This window comes from Octopus bimaculoides, chromosome 4 (genome assembly GCF_046866305.1).
Source record: "Octopus bimaculoides isolate indiv1 chromosome 4, ASM4686630v1, whole genome shotgun sequence".
Lineage (NCBI taxonomy): Eukaryota > Metazoa > Mollusca > Cephalopoda > Octopoda > Octopodidae > Octopus > Octopus bimaculoides.
In genome coordinates this window covers 107531364-107546085 of record NC_142931.1, presented here as the reverse complement: position 1 = coordinate 107546085, position 14722 = coordinate 107531364, and the positions used below count along the sequence as shown (strand labels likewise).

General features: G+C 37.1%; 1 protein-coding gene across 1 annotated transcript in view; it reads left to right on the top strand.

The window, feature by feature from the left end:
- The window catches only part of LOC106879427 (focadhesin), a 301702-nt gene that overhangs the window by 219330 nt on the left and 67650 nt on the right, over positions 1 to 14722 (top strand). Inside the window, exons 26-28 of the mRNA XM_089351161.1 lie at positions 3235 to 3379; positions 5135 to 5254; positions 6240 to 6362. Of these exons, the coding sequence (XP_089207287.1) occupies positions 3235 to 3379; positions 5135 to 5254; positions 6240 to 6362 (388 nt within the window). The remainder of the gene's footprint in view (positions 1 to 3234; positions 3380 to 5134; positions 5255 to 6239; positions 6363 to 14722) is intronic.

Genomic DNA, 14722 nt, shown 5'->3' with positions numbered 1-14722 from the left:
AGTTGGCCTCTCCTTAATAGAAATGACTTGCATCAAATGTCTTTGTGCATCACAGTTCTGATAGTCCACTCCAACACCTGAAGTTCTTTGGTGATGGCCCACATTGATTTTCCAAGATTATCATTTATAATCTTTTGAACCTGTTGGATGAATTGCAGTCCTTATAGTATCTGAGTGTTCAGAATGTTTTTTGTTTGAAGCAGTTCAGACATTCCCACCAGAGGCATCTGAACTTTGTGTACAAAAGATCATGCAACATTTAGAAAGTTTGCAATTTCTAAATCACTGTGTTCTGCACATATTGTAACACTGACTGCGTGTTTTTTTTCATTTTTTGTTTGCATTGTATCTACTATAGGGGATCTGAAAGAAATAAAACCTCTTCAATGGTTTTAAGAGGGTGATACACTGATAATTGAATGTCCTCAAATACCCATCACATCTTGTATCATTGTTATTTTGATTCTGCATTTTATATTGGTTGTATGTTTTGGATAAGTTGTTGCTGCTCTTCTAGGTAGGTCAGAGAACCCCATCTTACTTATATATTTCCTTTTTGGTTTGGACTCCATAGATAGATGCCCTTCCTTATACCAACTTTACAGAGTATACTGGGGTTAATTCATAGCTACAGTACGAGATGTGTGTATGTGTGTAAAGTATATATGTGCATTCATCATCATCATCATCATCATCGTTTAACGTCCACTTTCCATGCTGGCATGGGTTGGACAGCTTGACTGAGGATTGGCAAGCCAGGAGGCTGCGCCAGGCTCCAATCTGATCTGGCAAGGTTTCTACAACTAAATGTCCTTCCTAATGCCAACCACTCTGAGAGTGCAGTGGGTACTTTTTTACATGCCACCAGTATGGGGGCCAGTCATGCAGCACTGGTATCAACCACAATCGAATGGTGCTTTTTACATGCCACTTGCATGGGAGTCATTCAGGCAGTACTTGCATCGATGTTTGAATGGTACTATTTACATGCCACCAGCACAGGAGCCAGTCAGGCAGCATTGGCACTGACCACGTTCAAATAGTGCATTTTACATGCCACTGGCATGGGTGCCAGTCAGGCAGTACTGGCCACAACTATGATTTTACTTGACTCAACAGGTCTGCTCAAGCACAGCATATTACTTTCATCACCTGATCCAACAATTTCATACCTCTGTAATTATCCCTATCTAACCCTAACCCTAACCTTTAACTTTGTAGCAGTTGACTATGGTGCTGCTACACTCGTCATTGGGTATGGCTCCTTCATGTATCACCTGGTTGATTATACAGGTGACTAGACTATGGCCTACACTGCCAGATATCTTAGGCATCTCAGCAGTGATTCCTGATGGGGTTTTCCCTGTCTTCATACCTTTAATTGCTTTATCTACCAAAGTATTGTTAATTCGAATACCTGGTCCCTTTGTTGGGTTGATATTTGAAAGTTTCTCTTTCTCCCATTCATTCTCTTCATTTAGTAGCATTTCCAAGTCTCTCTCTTTACAGCATCATTAAATATATATGTATATATATATGTGTGTGTGTGTGTGTATGTATGTTTGTATATATATATATGTGTGTGTGTGTGTGTGTGTGTGTGTGTGTGTGTGTGTGTGTGTGTGTATATAATCACATATTATTTCAGAGAATTTGCGCATTTGCTCATGCAGTTGGTGGTGTAGATAGTATATAATTTTTCTGATGATGAATGTACGTATGTATTTCAGTGATTGTCAAAGGGTAAGGCTGTGGAAGCACATGGGTAAATGTATGTTCCTGATGGTGTTAAATAGAGTGAGACAACGAAGCCAGGGCTGTGTGTGATTTATAAGATGTTTATAAAGAGACAGGTAGTCTTACAGCTTTTTCTGGGATATTAGGGATATCCCTTCATCAGAGACGATATGAGAGAGTTAACTGGAGGGAAATAGTAGAGTTCAATATCAGGAGTTATTTTGGAAAAGGATGATTATAGGAAGTATAAAGGGAAATAAGAAAATAAGAATAAAAATATATGTAGGATGTTACAGTTGCAGTTCCAGTATCCAAGGAAAGTGCTGTGTAGAATGGGTAGAATGGGTAGTAGCGGAGGAGGATGCTCCAAGAGTATAGCTGTGAGAATATGATTAGGCTGGGCAAAGTTCAGAGAGCTCCTACACCTGCTGGCAACAAATTGTCTCTCTCTCAAAGTAAAAGATAGATTGCTTGATGCCTATGTATGAACAGCTATGCTGCATGGCAGTGAAACATAGGCTATGACAGCCGAGGATATGCATAAGCTTGAAAGAAATGAAGCCAGTATGCTTCGCTGGATGTGCAATGTCAGTGTGCATGTTCAACAGAGTGTAAGCATCTTGAGAGAAAAGTTAGTCATAATAGGATCAGATATAGTGTGCAAGAGAGATGACTGCACTGGTATGGTCATGTGGTGCATATTGATGAGGACAGCTGTGTAGAGAACTGCCGATCTCTTACTGTGGAGGTACCTGTAGTAGAAGTAGACCCAGGAAGATATGGGACACATGAAGCATGATCTTAGAACTTTGAGCCTCACAGAGGCAATGACTGGTGACTGAGAACTTTGGCGATGTGCTGTGCTTGAGAGGACCTGTCAAGCCAAGTGCATCCATGCTGGTAGCACGTAAAGAACATCTTTTGAATGTTGGGCCTCACAGAGGCAAAGTGGCTGAGTTCTTTTCGAGTGTTGGGCCTCACACACAGGCAAAGTGGCTGGGTTCCTTTCGAGTATTAGGCTTCACAGAGGCAATGACCAAAACCTTTGGCATATCGTGCTTGAGAAGAAGACCTATCAAGCTGAAATCAAAATCACAGTTCTAGCAGAGGCATGTAAACGCACCTTGCTTTCATGCAAATGGCACCCGTGTCGGTGGCACATAAAAGCACCCATTACACTCTTGGAGTGGTTGGTGTTAGGAAGGGCATCCCGCCATAGAAAACCATGCCAAATCAGACTGGAGTCTGGTGCAGCCTTCCAGTTTGCCAGCCCAGTCAAACCATCCAACCCATGCCAACATGGACAATGAATGTTAAATGATGATGATATATATATATATATATATATATATATATATATATATATATAGATAGATATATATATATACACACACACACACACACACATGTATGTAATGTTTTTGTATGTTCCATGCACACACGCATACAATTCTTATATAGCATTTAATGTGACACATAAGATATTTTCCTCTTCAGGTCTGGTTGCATTCTTGGGTTAACTCTGGCACTCACTTCTTTGTGTGAAGATGGAAAACCGGAATCTCGCCAACATCTTGCTGAAATACTCGATAAATTATTTTCTCTTTTGAAAAATACAGATTCTTCTTCAGATATATTCCAGGTGCACATGTTTATTATTTTATTGTGATTTTATTAGATGCTCTTATTGTTGTTATTAATATTTACTCCAAGGTCAGCAGACCTACAGCACATGAGTAATCAGTCCAGCAAATAAATGAGATTCATAGAGCCATTACTCTAGATCAGGGATGCACAACCTTTCTCGTCCAAAGGGCCAAATCATGAATTCAGTCACTGAAGGTGAGCTGTAAAGTATATCATATAATTTGGATGATCAAGAAACATGCAAAAACAGTAGTATAGAAAAAACTGAAGAAGACTGCTCCACTATATTGATGTTATTGACAAAGATAAGCTACACAAAATTAAGGACCTTGCAAAGCTAACGGGGGGCCAGACATTCTAGCATAGCACTGTAAAGCATCTTAATTGTGGCTTCTTGCAGAAGAAAACCTCTAGTAGCAGACAGTGTGACGGTTGGAACATGTAGCAAAAAAAAATTGACTATTTCCTCACAATAGGTAAGCATTGAGAACTCAATTAGATTTATATGAGAAAGACATTTTTGAGGGATAGCAGGCATTTATATACCTAACAACACAAACACTAAATAATAGTCTAGATGTATTAGTAATTGAATTACTGTTCTAATCAATTAAAGTTCTAATTAAATTAATTAATTAAGTTTATAACTTCTAAGAGACATAATTGTTATTAGCAGAAGTGTTTCTGATTACATTGTAAGCAAGTTTGGAGTTTAGGGAAACGATTGGTATTATTGCTAAATAGTTACTTTCTAAAGTAGAAAAAGTAGAGATGTAAGGCTTGAAATCAGGATTGCAATACCTGTGAATATTATGTTCAGTATATTTAAGAAGTTTAAAAGTACATAATGTCTGCAATGGAGCTATACTGGTATGTTACGATGATGGGGTGCCTAAGTGGGGTAGGTGTTAAGATAGTTGATAGACATATGATTACATACTAAGGTTAGGTTAGGTTTTTCAAGTGATGTGATGTAAGACTAAGGTTGCTGTGAAGCATCCAAACTTTCTTAAGTACTACCAGAATATAGTCAAATGAAGTTAAGTTAATGACATCTATTATTAATCTTTTTGTAAAGATATTTCTAATGAAAATACACTGCTAATGTGCTTTGATTAATTTTAAAAAGAATCCGAGAATTTGGAATGTTTAATTAAATAACTAAATTTGCAGTTGTTATGCCTGTATTTGAAATATAACTTAATGAGAAGGTTCTTACATAAAAGTATAATTGGAAGTTCTAATTAACCTTTGAACATTTTAAACAAGAAGCTTTCAAATGGGTGGATATCAAAAGTGTTAGGGTACTGTTTTAATGTAGCTTTGGCTGTGATTGCTATAGCAAACTGGAAAAGTGAATAAATTATGATAATGATTATACAATTCATGCATTTGTGAGAAAGTAGATAGAAAATAAATAAAAGGTAAAAAATACCAGATATAATGTGATGAACCTTTGTCTTGGAAGTTCTAATTAACCTTTGAACATTTTAAACAAGAAGCTTTGAACATTTTTAACAAGAAGCTTTCAAGTGTGTGGATATCAAAAGTATTAGGGTACTATTTTAATGTAGCTTTGGCTGTGATTGCTATAGCAAACTAGAAAAGTGAATAAATTATGATAATGGTTATACAATTCATGCATTTTTGAGAAAGTAGATAGAAAATAAATAAAAGGTAAAAAATACCAGATATAATGTGATGAACCTTTGTCTTGAATTGCTATATATATATTTTTGTTGTATTTCAGGTCCTTTGCTTTGCTGTTGCCACTTGCAGTGGTTCTGTGTTTTCAGCCAATATTATCAACGCTGATACAATCAACAGTATTTTTGATTATCTGAAAAACCTTAGTGAAGCACACCCACAAGTAAGTAACTGAAGGTATTTTAACTTTTCAGTGACTGCAGTTTCATTTTTACTATCTCTCCTGCAACATTACCAAACAGCACTGATTCACTGAGAGGGACAAGAGAGCATATGAACAACTTGGGTGGAATAAGTACCACAGAGTATTTTTATTCTAAAGTACCATTTTATTGACTTTCTTACTTTTGTGTGTGTCTTCTGCTGGTATAGACATTGATGAAAGATGTTGGATCCTTTCTTGATGGACTCTTCAAGCTAAGCCAACTGGTAGAACACCTAGGGGTAGACCAAGAATGAAATGTTTGAATAATATCTAGTCTATGTTCATCACAATTGGGACTTGGGAATCCAGCCAGAAAGTGTAATAGTGGTTGCTTCTGGTAGAAGCCTATGGGGGAGAAGCCTGAGGACTCTATACCCCCATGACCTTCCCAGGAATAGTGGGAGTGGAGAAGATAAGTGGTTGATGTGTTTCACATATATGTTCATATAATTCTCAGCCTGAACCAGTATAACCCACTATGTAACAAGTTACCCTCCTCTCACTGTGCAAACAAAAATAAAACAAAGAAGTTGACTTTAGTCCTTTGATATCTCTTTGAACAATCTTTATGACCACAAAAATATGTGGCAAGCACACTAATATCAATTAATATTTAATGAGGTTCAAAATTATCTTAATCTACTGTTTGATCACATGCACTCTTTAATCCATTGGTTATCAAATTTCTGGAATGCTCTGCCTTTGTTTCATTTAATTTCAAAAATAATGAAAAATTCATCATTATTAAGTGTTTGAACATAAACTAACTAGAAGTTCTGATGAAAAATTTAAGTGTAAAACACTTTAAAACAATGAGTTTATATCACAGGACCAAGGTTGACTCCTAAGTGGGTTGGTATCAAAAGGGTTAAGAGTTAATTTAGATTTTAACTTGATAACAATTTTTGTACCAAGACTACATATTAAATCTGTCTATTTTCAGATGTGTGGCGTCAGCCTGGCTGTTGGTAGTTTGTGTTACAGCCTTAATATGCTTGGTCACTCTAGCATCAACAAAACCACACAAACGCTTTGTGACAGCTGGACTGATTGTTATTTGAATGAGGTAAACATTCTTATTGAAATTTCAAGTCAAATTTATTTTTATTTTCTTCTCTCAACCTATTCTGAAAGGAAAATTTTCCGTTCCTCACACTAATGTAAAAACTGTCAAGTTGAAGGTTTTGTAATGTATATCTATCTAGAAATCAACATTTGAATAACATATCTGTCTTTAAAAAAATACCAACAATAATCATAGATATATATATATCATAACCCTATATACATACATACATACATATACACATACATATACATATATTTACATTTGCCACATTTAGTTGGCAAATATATTTTACTATTTCGTACTGTTATTTTTTATCTCTCACTCAGAAATATAACTTATCTATCTCTTTACAAGATCAGTGACAGTGTGTCACTAGAAAAAGGACATAATATTTTGTGAGTGGAATGAGTTATTCATCACTAGCCAGTGATTAACACACACTGAAGAGGGGTAACCACCCAGAAACTCGGGTCTGTGTGTATCACGTAACTCTAGAGATGGGAGCGATGACCTCCCTCGCAAATACTAATCGAGCACAAATTGTGTGTTGTTGGCCAGCTGGAGGAGATGTCTTCCTGGGGCTAAAAATAACAATAGCACCATCCTCTATAGGACCACCGCATTTAGTTGGCAAATATATATATATATATATATATATATATATATATATATATTGATAGAAATGGTAAGACAACAAAAGAATGAAAGAGACCTCAATATTATGTAAATAGAGGAATTTATCTGTAAATATAATATGTGACAATTATTCGGTAGCGATGATAAAACTCCAAGTTTCAGATGTCGGTGCGGAAACCCACGCCAGCATCTCTTCAGTTATTGGGCCATCGAAAAAAATGCTATGAAAATGACCAAAGTGAATGTAGTGTGGGAGATAAATATTACCTTTTGGTACCAATATTGCTTTTGTTACTCTTAATTAAATTTATATTTATATTTATTCATATATATATGTGTGTGTGTGTGCATGCGTGCAGATATATATTTGTGTATATATATATATATACAGACAGTTGGGCAGGCTTTCCAGTGTGACTGAGAGTTTTGTTTCCCAACGATATGTCTTGGTGGCACTTTGGTCAAGGGTCTTCTACTAGAGTCACAAACCAACCAAAGCCTTGTGTGTGAATTTGATAGACGGAAACTGAAAAAAGCTGGTCATAGACATATAAATATATATCTATAAACATACATACATGTGTACATGTATATGTTTGTATCTGCATATCACATGATACTTGTAAATTAGTGTCACTATCATATAAGCAGTAGCATTCACTTCCAATATTTTATGAAAAACATGTCTTGGTCAGGAAACTGCTGATGGTTTGTATTGTGGACAGCATCTGATTGTAGAAATTTTCTTTCTATGAATTTCATCCACCCATGCTAACAGCAAAAAGTTAACATTTAAAGAAATAAATAAGTAGTAGTAGTAGAAATAATAATAATAATATAATGGTTTCAAATTTTGCCACAAGGGCAGCAATTTTGGGGGAGGGGATGAGTCGATTACATCGACCCCAGTATTTAACTGGTACTTAATTGATTGACCCTGAAAGGATGAAAGGTAAAGTCAACCTCAGTAAAATTTGAAATTAATCATAATCATAATTCTGCTTGCTCCTTCCTTTATTACTTAGTTCTTCCATCCATTTTGCTCTTCATATGATATATAGAGAGGTAGTGAGAGAGAGTCAGAGGGAGAGGAGAGAGAGAGTGGTGATAGAAAGTGTGTGTGTGAAACAGAAGTCAAGTAAATAGATAAATACATCAACACATTGTTAAATCAATGAGAAATAACCACAGTAAATTTCCAATGTTACTTTTACTTTATTTACATTATTTACAATTGACGGATATTTGTCCTCATCTTGTTTGTTGCTAACACATTTCGGCTGATATACCCTCCAGCCTTTATCAGGTGTCTTGGGGAAATTTCGAACCTGGGTTCTCATTCCTAAGGTATTTTTTTAATGTTATTATTATTATTCAGGTCACTGCCTGGACTCGAGCTCAGAATCTTGGGGTTAGTAGCCCGCGCTCTTAATCATTATGCCATATGCCCGTGTACATAATTCTTCATCTCTTAAATATAGACTGTGTTACTTTTACTTTTTGATACAGAGGAGAGATAGAGAGTGGTGATAGAAAGTGTATGTGTGAAATGGAAGACAAGTAGATAGATAAATACATTGACACATTGTTAAATCAAAGAGAAATGACCACAGTAAATTTTCAATGTTACTTTTCGATACAGAGGAGGGACAGAGAGGTAGTGAGAGAGAAAGAGTCAAAGTGAGAGGGAGAGAGACAGGCAATGCCAGCAGTTGAGGGTGAACAATGCAAGGAACACCTGTAGCAAGATAGGCAGAGACAACAAATAAGAAGAGAAAATATGGATGAGGAACAGTGTGCACAGTACCATGAGCAGTAGAGAAACTTATTTCAGCAAAGAGTAGAGAACATGAAACATGACATGGTTATTTATCAGCAAAACCAAAGGGAAAGATATTGAGAAAGAGTTCAAAATATGAATGCTGGTGAGATTGAAAATTTAAGGAGGCATCAGATGCAGCGACAGTGTATGAGAAAATATAGGCCAGTGCTGAACAGAGCTATTGTTAATGAATTTGAACAATTTAACATAGGAGAAATGAACATTATATGTTAATATTGTGGTGCGCTTAGGTTTAGAAATGAAAATAACAGTTGTTGCCACGGTGGAAAAGTTAACGTGCATGCATTGCAACCATATCGAGAGACACTCAAAAATTTATTTGAGGGAAACAATCAATAGTCCATTTCATTCCGTAAAAATATCAGAAATTACAATTGTACCTTTCTCCTTTACATCATTTGGAGTCAAACTGGCAGCACCTCCTAGAAGGAGGTTTAGGGCAAACTTACCACACAATGACAAGCCTGCATCCTGCTAATGATCGACTGCAATATGGTCAGTTATACATCATTGATGCAGATGAAGCTCTGCAGCATAGGATGGGTGCACCTCAAAATTCTGAGTGTTCCCCTGTTACTCTGAGAAAAATAAGTGATCATATTCATTGAACACTAAACTCCGCTTGCGAAGACCTGTTGAGGCAAGTGAAATTGAAATTGAACTAAATTCGACGACTGGCACCCATGCCAACGTCGTCTCCTTCATTAGACACAAAACTCGACTTGCGAAGACCTGTTGGGGCAAGCGAAAGCAAAATCATGATGGCACCTGTGCCCAGCGTCGCCTTCTTGGCACTTGTGCCGGTGGCACGTGTAAAGACATTCAAGCTAGATCATTGCCAGTCCCGCTGGACTGGCTCCTGTGCAGGTGGCATGTAAAATACACCATTTTGAGTGTGGCCGTTGCAAGTACCACCTGACTGACCTTCATGCCGGTGGCATGTAAAAGCACCCACTGCACTCTCGGAGTGGTTGGCGTTAGGAAGGGCATCCAGCTGTAGAAATTCTGCCAAATCAGATTGGAGCCTGGTGTAGCCATCTGGTTCACCAATCCTCAGTCAAATCATCCAACCCATGCTAGCATGGAAAGCGGACGTTAAATGATGATCCACCAAATTAATCCTTATGCAGAATTGTACAAGAACATGCATGCAGTTGAAAAACAAGAAGTGGAGAGAGCCAGAAGAGACAATGTGCCAGTATGGAGATGTGAATTACACTACAGGAGAGAGTCTGATTTCAGGCTCTACAATTTCCCCACCAGCAATGAAATAGCAGCAATGGTGCCCCTCCTGAAAATAGAGACATTATTGTGTATCCAGAGATGTTCCTCCTGAAAAAAATATCTTACACATCATGCCACTTGGACCCTATGAGCCACCCAATTGTTTCCCCATGAGGAATTTGGATGGCATTGTGAGATGCACCATGTCGAGGAATGCCAGACACATGAGTGTAATTATTTGACAATGCAAGAATACTACAGCTATTATCTTGCATGCAGAGATGGGTTTAGTGTTATTCATAGAACTGGAAAATTATTTCAATACTATATTGTGGAGGCATATGTCAAGGTTGCAGGTTGCAATATCTTAGGAACAATCAGACCCAGTTGTGAGTAGAAAGGTACAACGAATTGATGGATTATTTGAACACAGGAGCAGATGAAAATATTGAACCAGAAGTACCAGTGATACTGCCTTCCTCATTCACAGGCAGTCCAATGAATATGCACCAATATTTTCAGGTGCCATGTCAATTGTTTCAAAATATGCTACGTCAGACTTGTTCATCACTTACACTTGCAACCTGAAGTGCCCTGAGAAACACTTGAAATGAACACCTGAAAATAGGCCAGATTTAGTTATCCGAGTGTAGAACTTATGAAGGACATAAAGGATAGACACATTTTTGGGGTGCCAGTGGCTATGTCCATGTCATTGAGTTTCAGAAGAGAGGTTTTCCCCACTGCCACATGTTTGTAGTGTTAAGAAATGTGTCCAAACTCAGAAACAGCGATGACATAGATAGGATCGTGACACCTGAAATTCCTGATGTCAATGGTGATCCAGTCTTGCATAATTTAGTAAAAAAAATGCATGATACATGGTCCTTGTGGAACAGATAATCTTTCTTTCCCTTGCATGGAAAATGGCTCATGTCAAAGGAAATTCCCAAAGAATTACAGAGATGAAACGCTTCTGAATTTGATTGGCTATCTAGAGTACAAAAGACGCAATACTGGGGTCACAGTTCAAGCTGGACATCACTCAATTGAAAATAGGATCATTGTTCCGTACAATGTCTACCTACTGAAAAAGTACAGAGCTCACATTAATGTAGAAATTTGTTCATCTGTGAAAAGCATTAAATATATCTTTAAGTACATGAACAAGGGACATGACAATACTTCTGTTGAAGAGACAACCCAGCAGCAGATCATGAGCAGAATCAAGCTCATGACGAAATTACTAATTATCTTGCTTGCTGATATGTTTCTCCTTCGTAAGCTATGTAGAGACTGTTAGAGTTCAAGCTACATGACACATCTCACATTGACTACAGACTTACAGTACATCTTGAAGACCAGCAAAGACTTTACTTTCACAGAAGCAATTCTCAGCAAGCTGCTCAGGCACAGAGGGATCATGACACTACCCTAATTGCATGGTTCAAACTGAATTAGCATGATGATGATGCAAGGAACCATTTGTATCCTGACCTTCCGCTGTATTATGTTTAATGAGCACACTAGAATATGGACATCAAGGCAAAGGAATACTAATATCATCAGTAGAATGAATACAGTGAGCCCCAGAGACACAGGAAAATTTCACTTGCAAATGTTGCAGCTGCATGTTTCAGGCGCTGTGAGCTTCCAGGATTTGCGCACTGTAGGAGAAATCTTGCCAACATTTAAGGTGGCATGCCTAAGATATGGTCTTTTCTCAAATGATGACACACTGGAACATGCATTGCTAGAAGTTGCTGCCTGTTGGATGCCCTTACAGTTGCGTGTTATGTTTACTGCCCTGTGCACATATATGAACCCTGCAAATATGGACCACTCACAAGGAATCCATGATTGAAGATTTCTTGTACCAAGGTTTTAATGCAGAACATGCAGAAAACATGGCACTGCACTCAATTGATGCAATTCTGATAGAGAATGGCATTAATTGTTTAGCAATTGGGCTGCCTGAACCTATTGGAGTACTGCTGTTTGACCATCATCAAGACCTCAATTACCCAGGCATTGCAACACTTACTGATAAACAGAGATTGATTGCTAATGCTGTACTTGAATCTGTGGATAAGAAGAGGACAGGTGAGGTGCCCAACCACTCCTGTTTCTATGTAGATGCACCAGGTGATTGTGGTAAATCTTATACGTTTAATACCATAATTTTTTATCTGCGAAGGAACAACTGCAACATGTGCAGTAGTGCTTGGACAGGCATTGCCTCTACACTACTGTCAGGTGGAAAGACTGTCCCTAGTTTGTTCAAGTTGCCTGTCCCACTCACGGAGGCCAGCATTTGTAATGTACCAGCCACTTCAGCCCATGTAAATCATTTATGAAACCTGGATTTGATCATCTTGGATGAGGCTTCAATGACCCCTTCAATCGCTCTTCAAGCTGTTGATAAAGCTTTGTAAGATATCACTGGTATTGCTGCTGTTTATGGTGACAATGTATTTTTGTTTAAAAGCACCAAGTTTATCAGTTTTCTCACTGGTGTTAATATCTATTGCCTTTCATCATCATTTTTAAGATCCATTTTTCCATGCTAGCATGGGTCAAATGGAATGTTAGTGGCAGATTCTCTACAGCTGGATGTCCTTCCTGTCATCGACCCTCACTTATGTTGAAGCAAGGTAATATTTCCCTTTTGCCAGACATAGTTTCCATGGAAGACAGGAAACGAACAACATTGCTTGTATGACAATGATGCTCATTCACAACCATTACATAATGCCAAGACAAGGACAACACACACACACTCACCAAGGGCTTCTTTGAATTTTCATCTATCAAATCCAGTTACTCAACCTGGGGCTGCTATAGTTGAAGACATTTGCCCAAGCTCTGTTGTGGGATCACCTTTGAGCTTATAAAGTGAAATTACCTCGTGATGGTAATATATTAACAAATAATACCTTCTAAATTTGTTCATACATGAAGCTTACCTATCAGTTTCATTGTCATATTGTCTTTGAAGAGATCATTTACTATATAAGTTATTGATATTGACTAAACTGAGATCACCACTGATCAAACAGACCTAATCAAAAACAGTCTACATACGACTATCCTTATCCAATCTTTTTGTAGACAAAGTTTATCTAAGTTCATATTAGAAAACAATTTTCTCTCTCTTTTCAAAAAAGTGTATAGTGTTATTTGAGGAATATTTGACTGTTATTTTTTGCAGATCAAGTGGCCAATTAAAGAGGTTCCTCATTGACTCTTTATGATGTATGTTTTAGTGTTTTATATGCAGTTGTGTAGAATCAAATTGTAGTTTGAGAGGGCCATAGTGCCAATAAAACATATGCACTGATTATGTTTCACTTTAGTTTTACTATCTATCAACTAGATAATTAACCAATTGATTAACAGATTAACCTGTCAAAGTTTTTTTGACACAGTCAGTGACATTATCAATGACTGTGTCTATCTCCTTCTCAGCACTTCAGTAAACAAGAAACAAGTGCTGGGGAGAGAGTAGTACTTGGAAACATGTAGTTACTGATTAAGTCACAGAGTGTGATAAAAGGACTTCACAGCGTATTTGATTAAACCCTTGATCAATGATGAATTATCTAATTGACTGGTAATACCGACTGAAGTGAAACATAACCAGTGCATGTGTTAATACTGGCAGTATGACCTTCCCAGACTACAGCATCGTTTTCTACACACAATTTCAAATTTTGCGAAACATACAAAAATGAAACAGAATTTATATTAAAAAAAGATTCAGTCATCTGCTTTTGCATGATTTCAACTAACCTTTTTTTTTTCTTTTTCTTGTTATGAGATTAACTTTTCCCATAAGATGCAAAATACACAATGATAATGATTTCACTGCATCCCAATGGTAACAAATTCAGAGCTGCTCTAATATTTTATTCTTCTCATTCCACCAACTATTGATCAGTCTAGAAAATATTCTTATGTTTGTACCTGTGTATACATGTGTGTGTGTGTTTGTGTGTGTGTGTGCATGCATACACATATACATGTATGCATGTGCTTATCTTTTTTCAGATTTAGGAAAGCTTTAAGTTGTGTTCAGTCAGACAAGACAAAGCTGTATATAGGGAAAACTGTGGGCATTCAGGATGTTAGCTTCCACTTTCTATCATTGCAATCAGTCAGATGTTATTTAATATGCACAGTTAAATATCTTCCAATTTGTGTTACAAGAACAACTAGTTCTTGCTACTAGAAGTTCAGCTGAAGAAAACGTCAGTGTTCCTAAAAATAATTGGCATGCCATACAAATGTATGCTTGTGTGTGTATGTGTGTATTTATTGATAGATAGACAGACAGACAGATAGTAATTCATACTCTTGTGTCATTTATTCTTTGTATGTATGTATGTATGTAATGTATGTATGTGTGTGTGTTGTTTTTTTTTTTTTTTTCTCTGAGTGGCACATTCAGAACAAATGTTGTCTACTTCTTCCACAATGTGACTGAACTCAAAACCATGTGGTTGGGAAACAAAATTCTTAACCACATAGCCATACCTGTGTGTGTGTGTGTGTGTGTATAGGTAGATATATACGGATACATATACACACATTCGCATACATATCTTTATATACTCATAGTTACAGCTGTGTGTGTATATAAGAGAAAGTATAT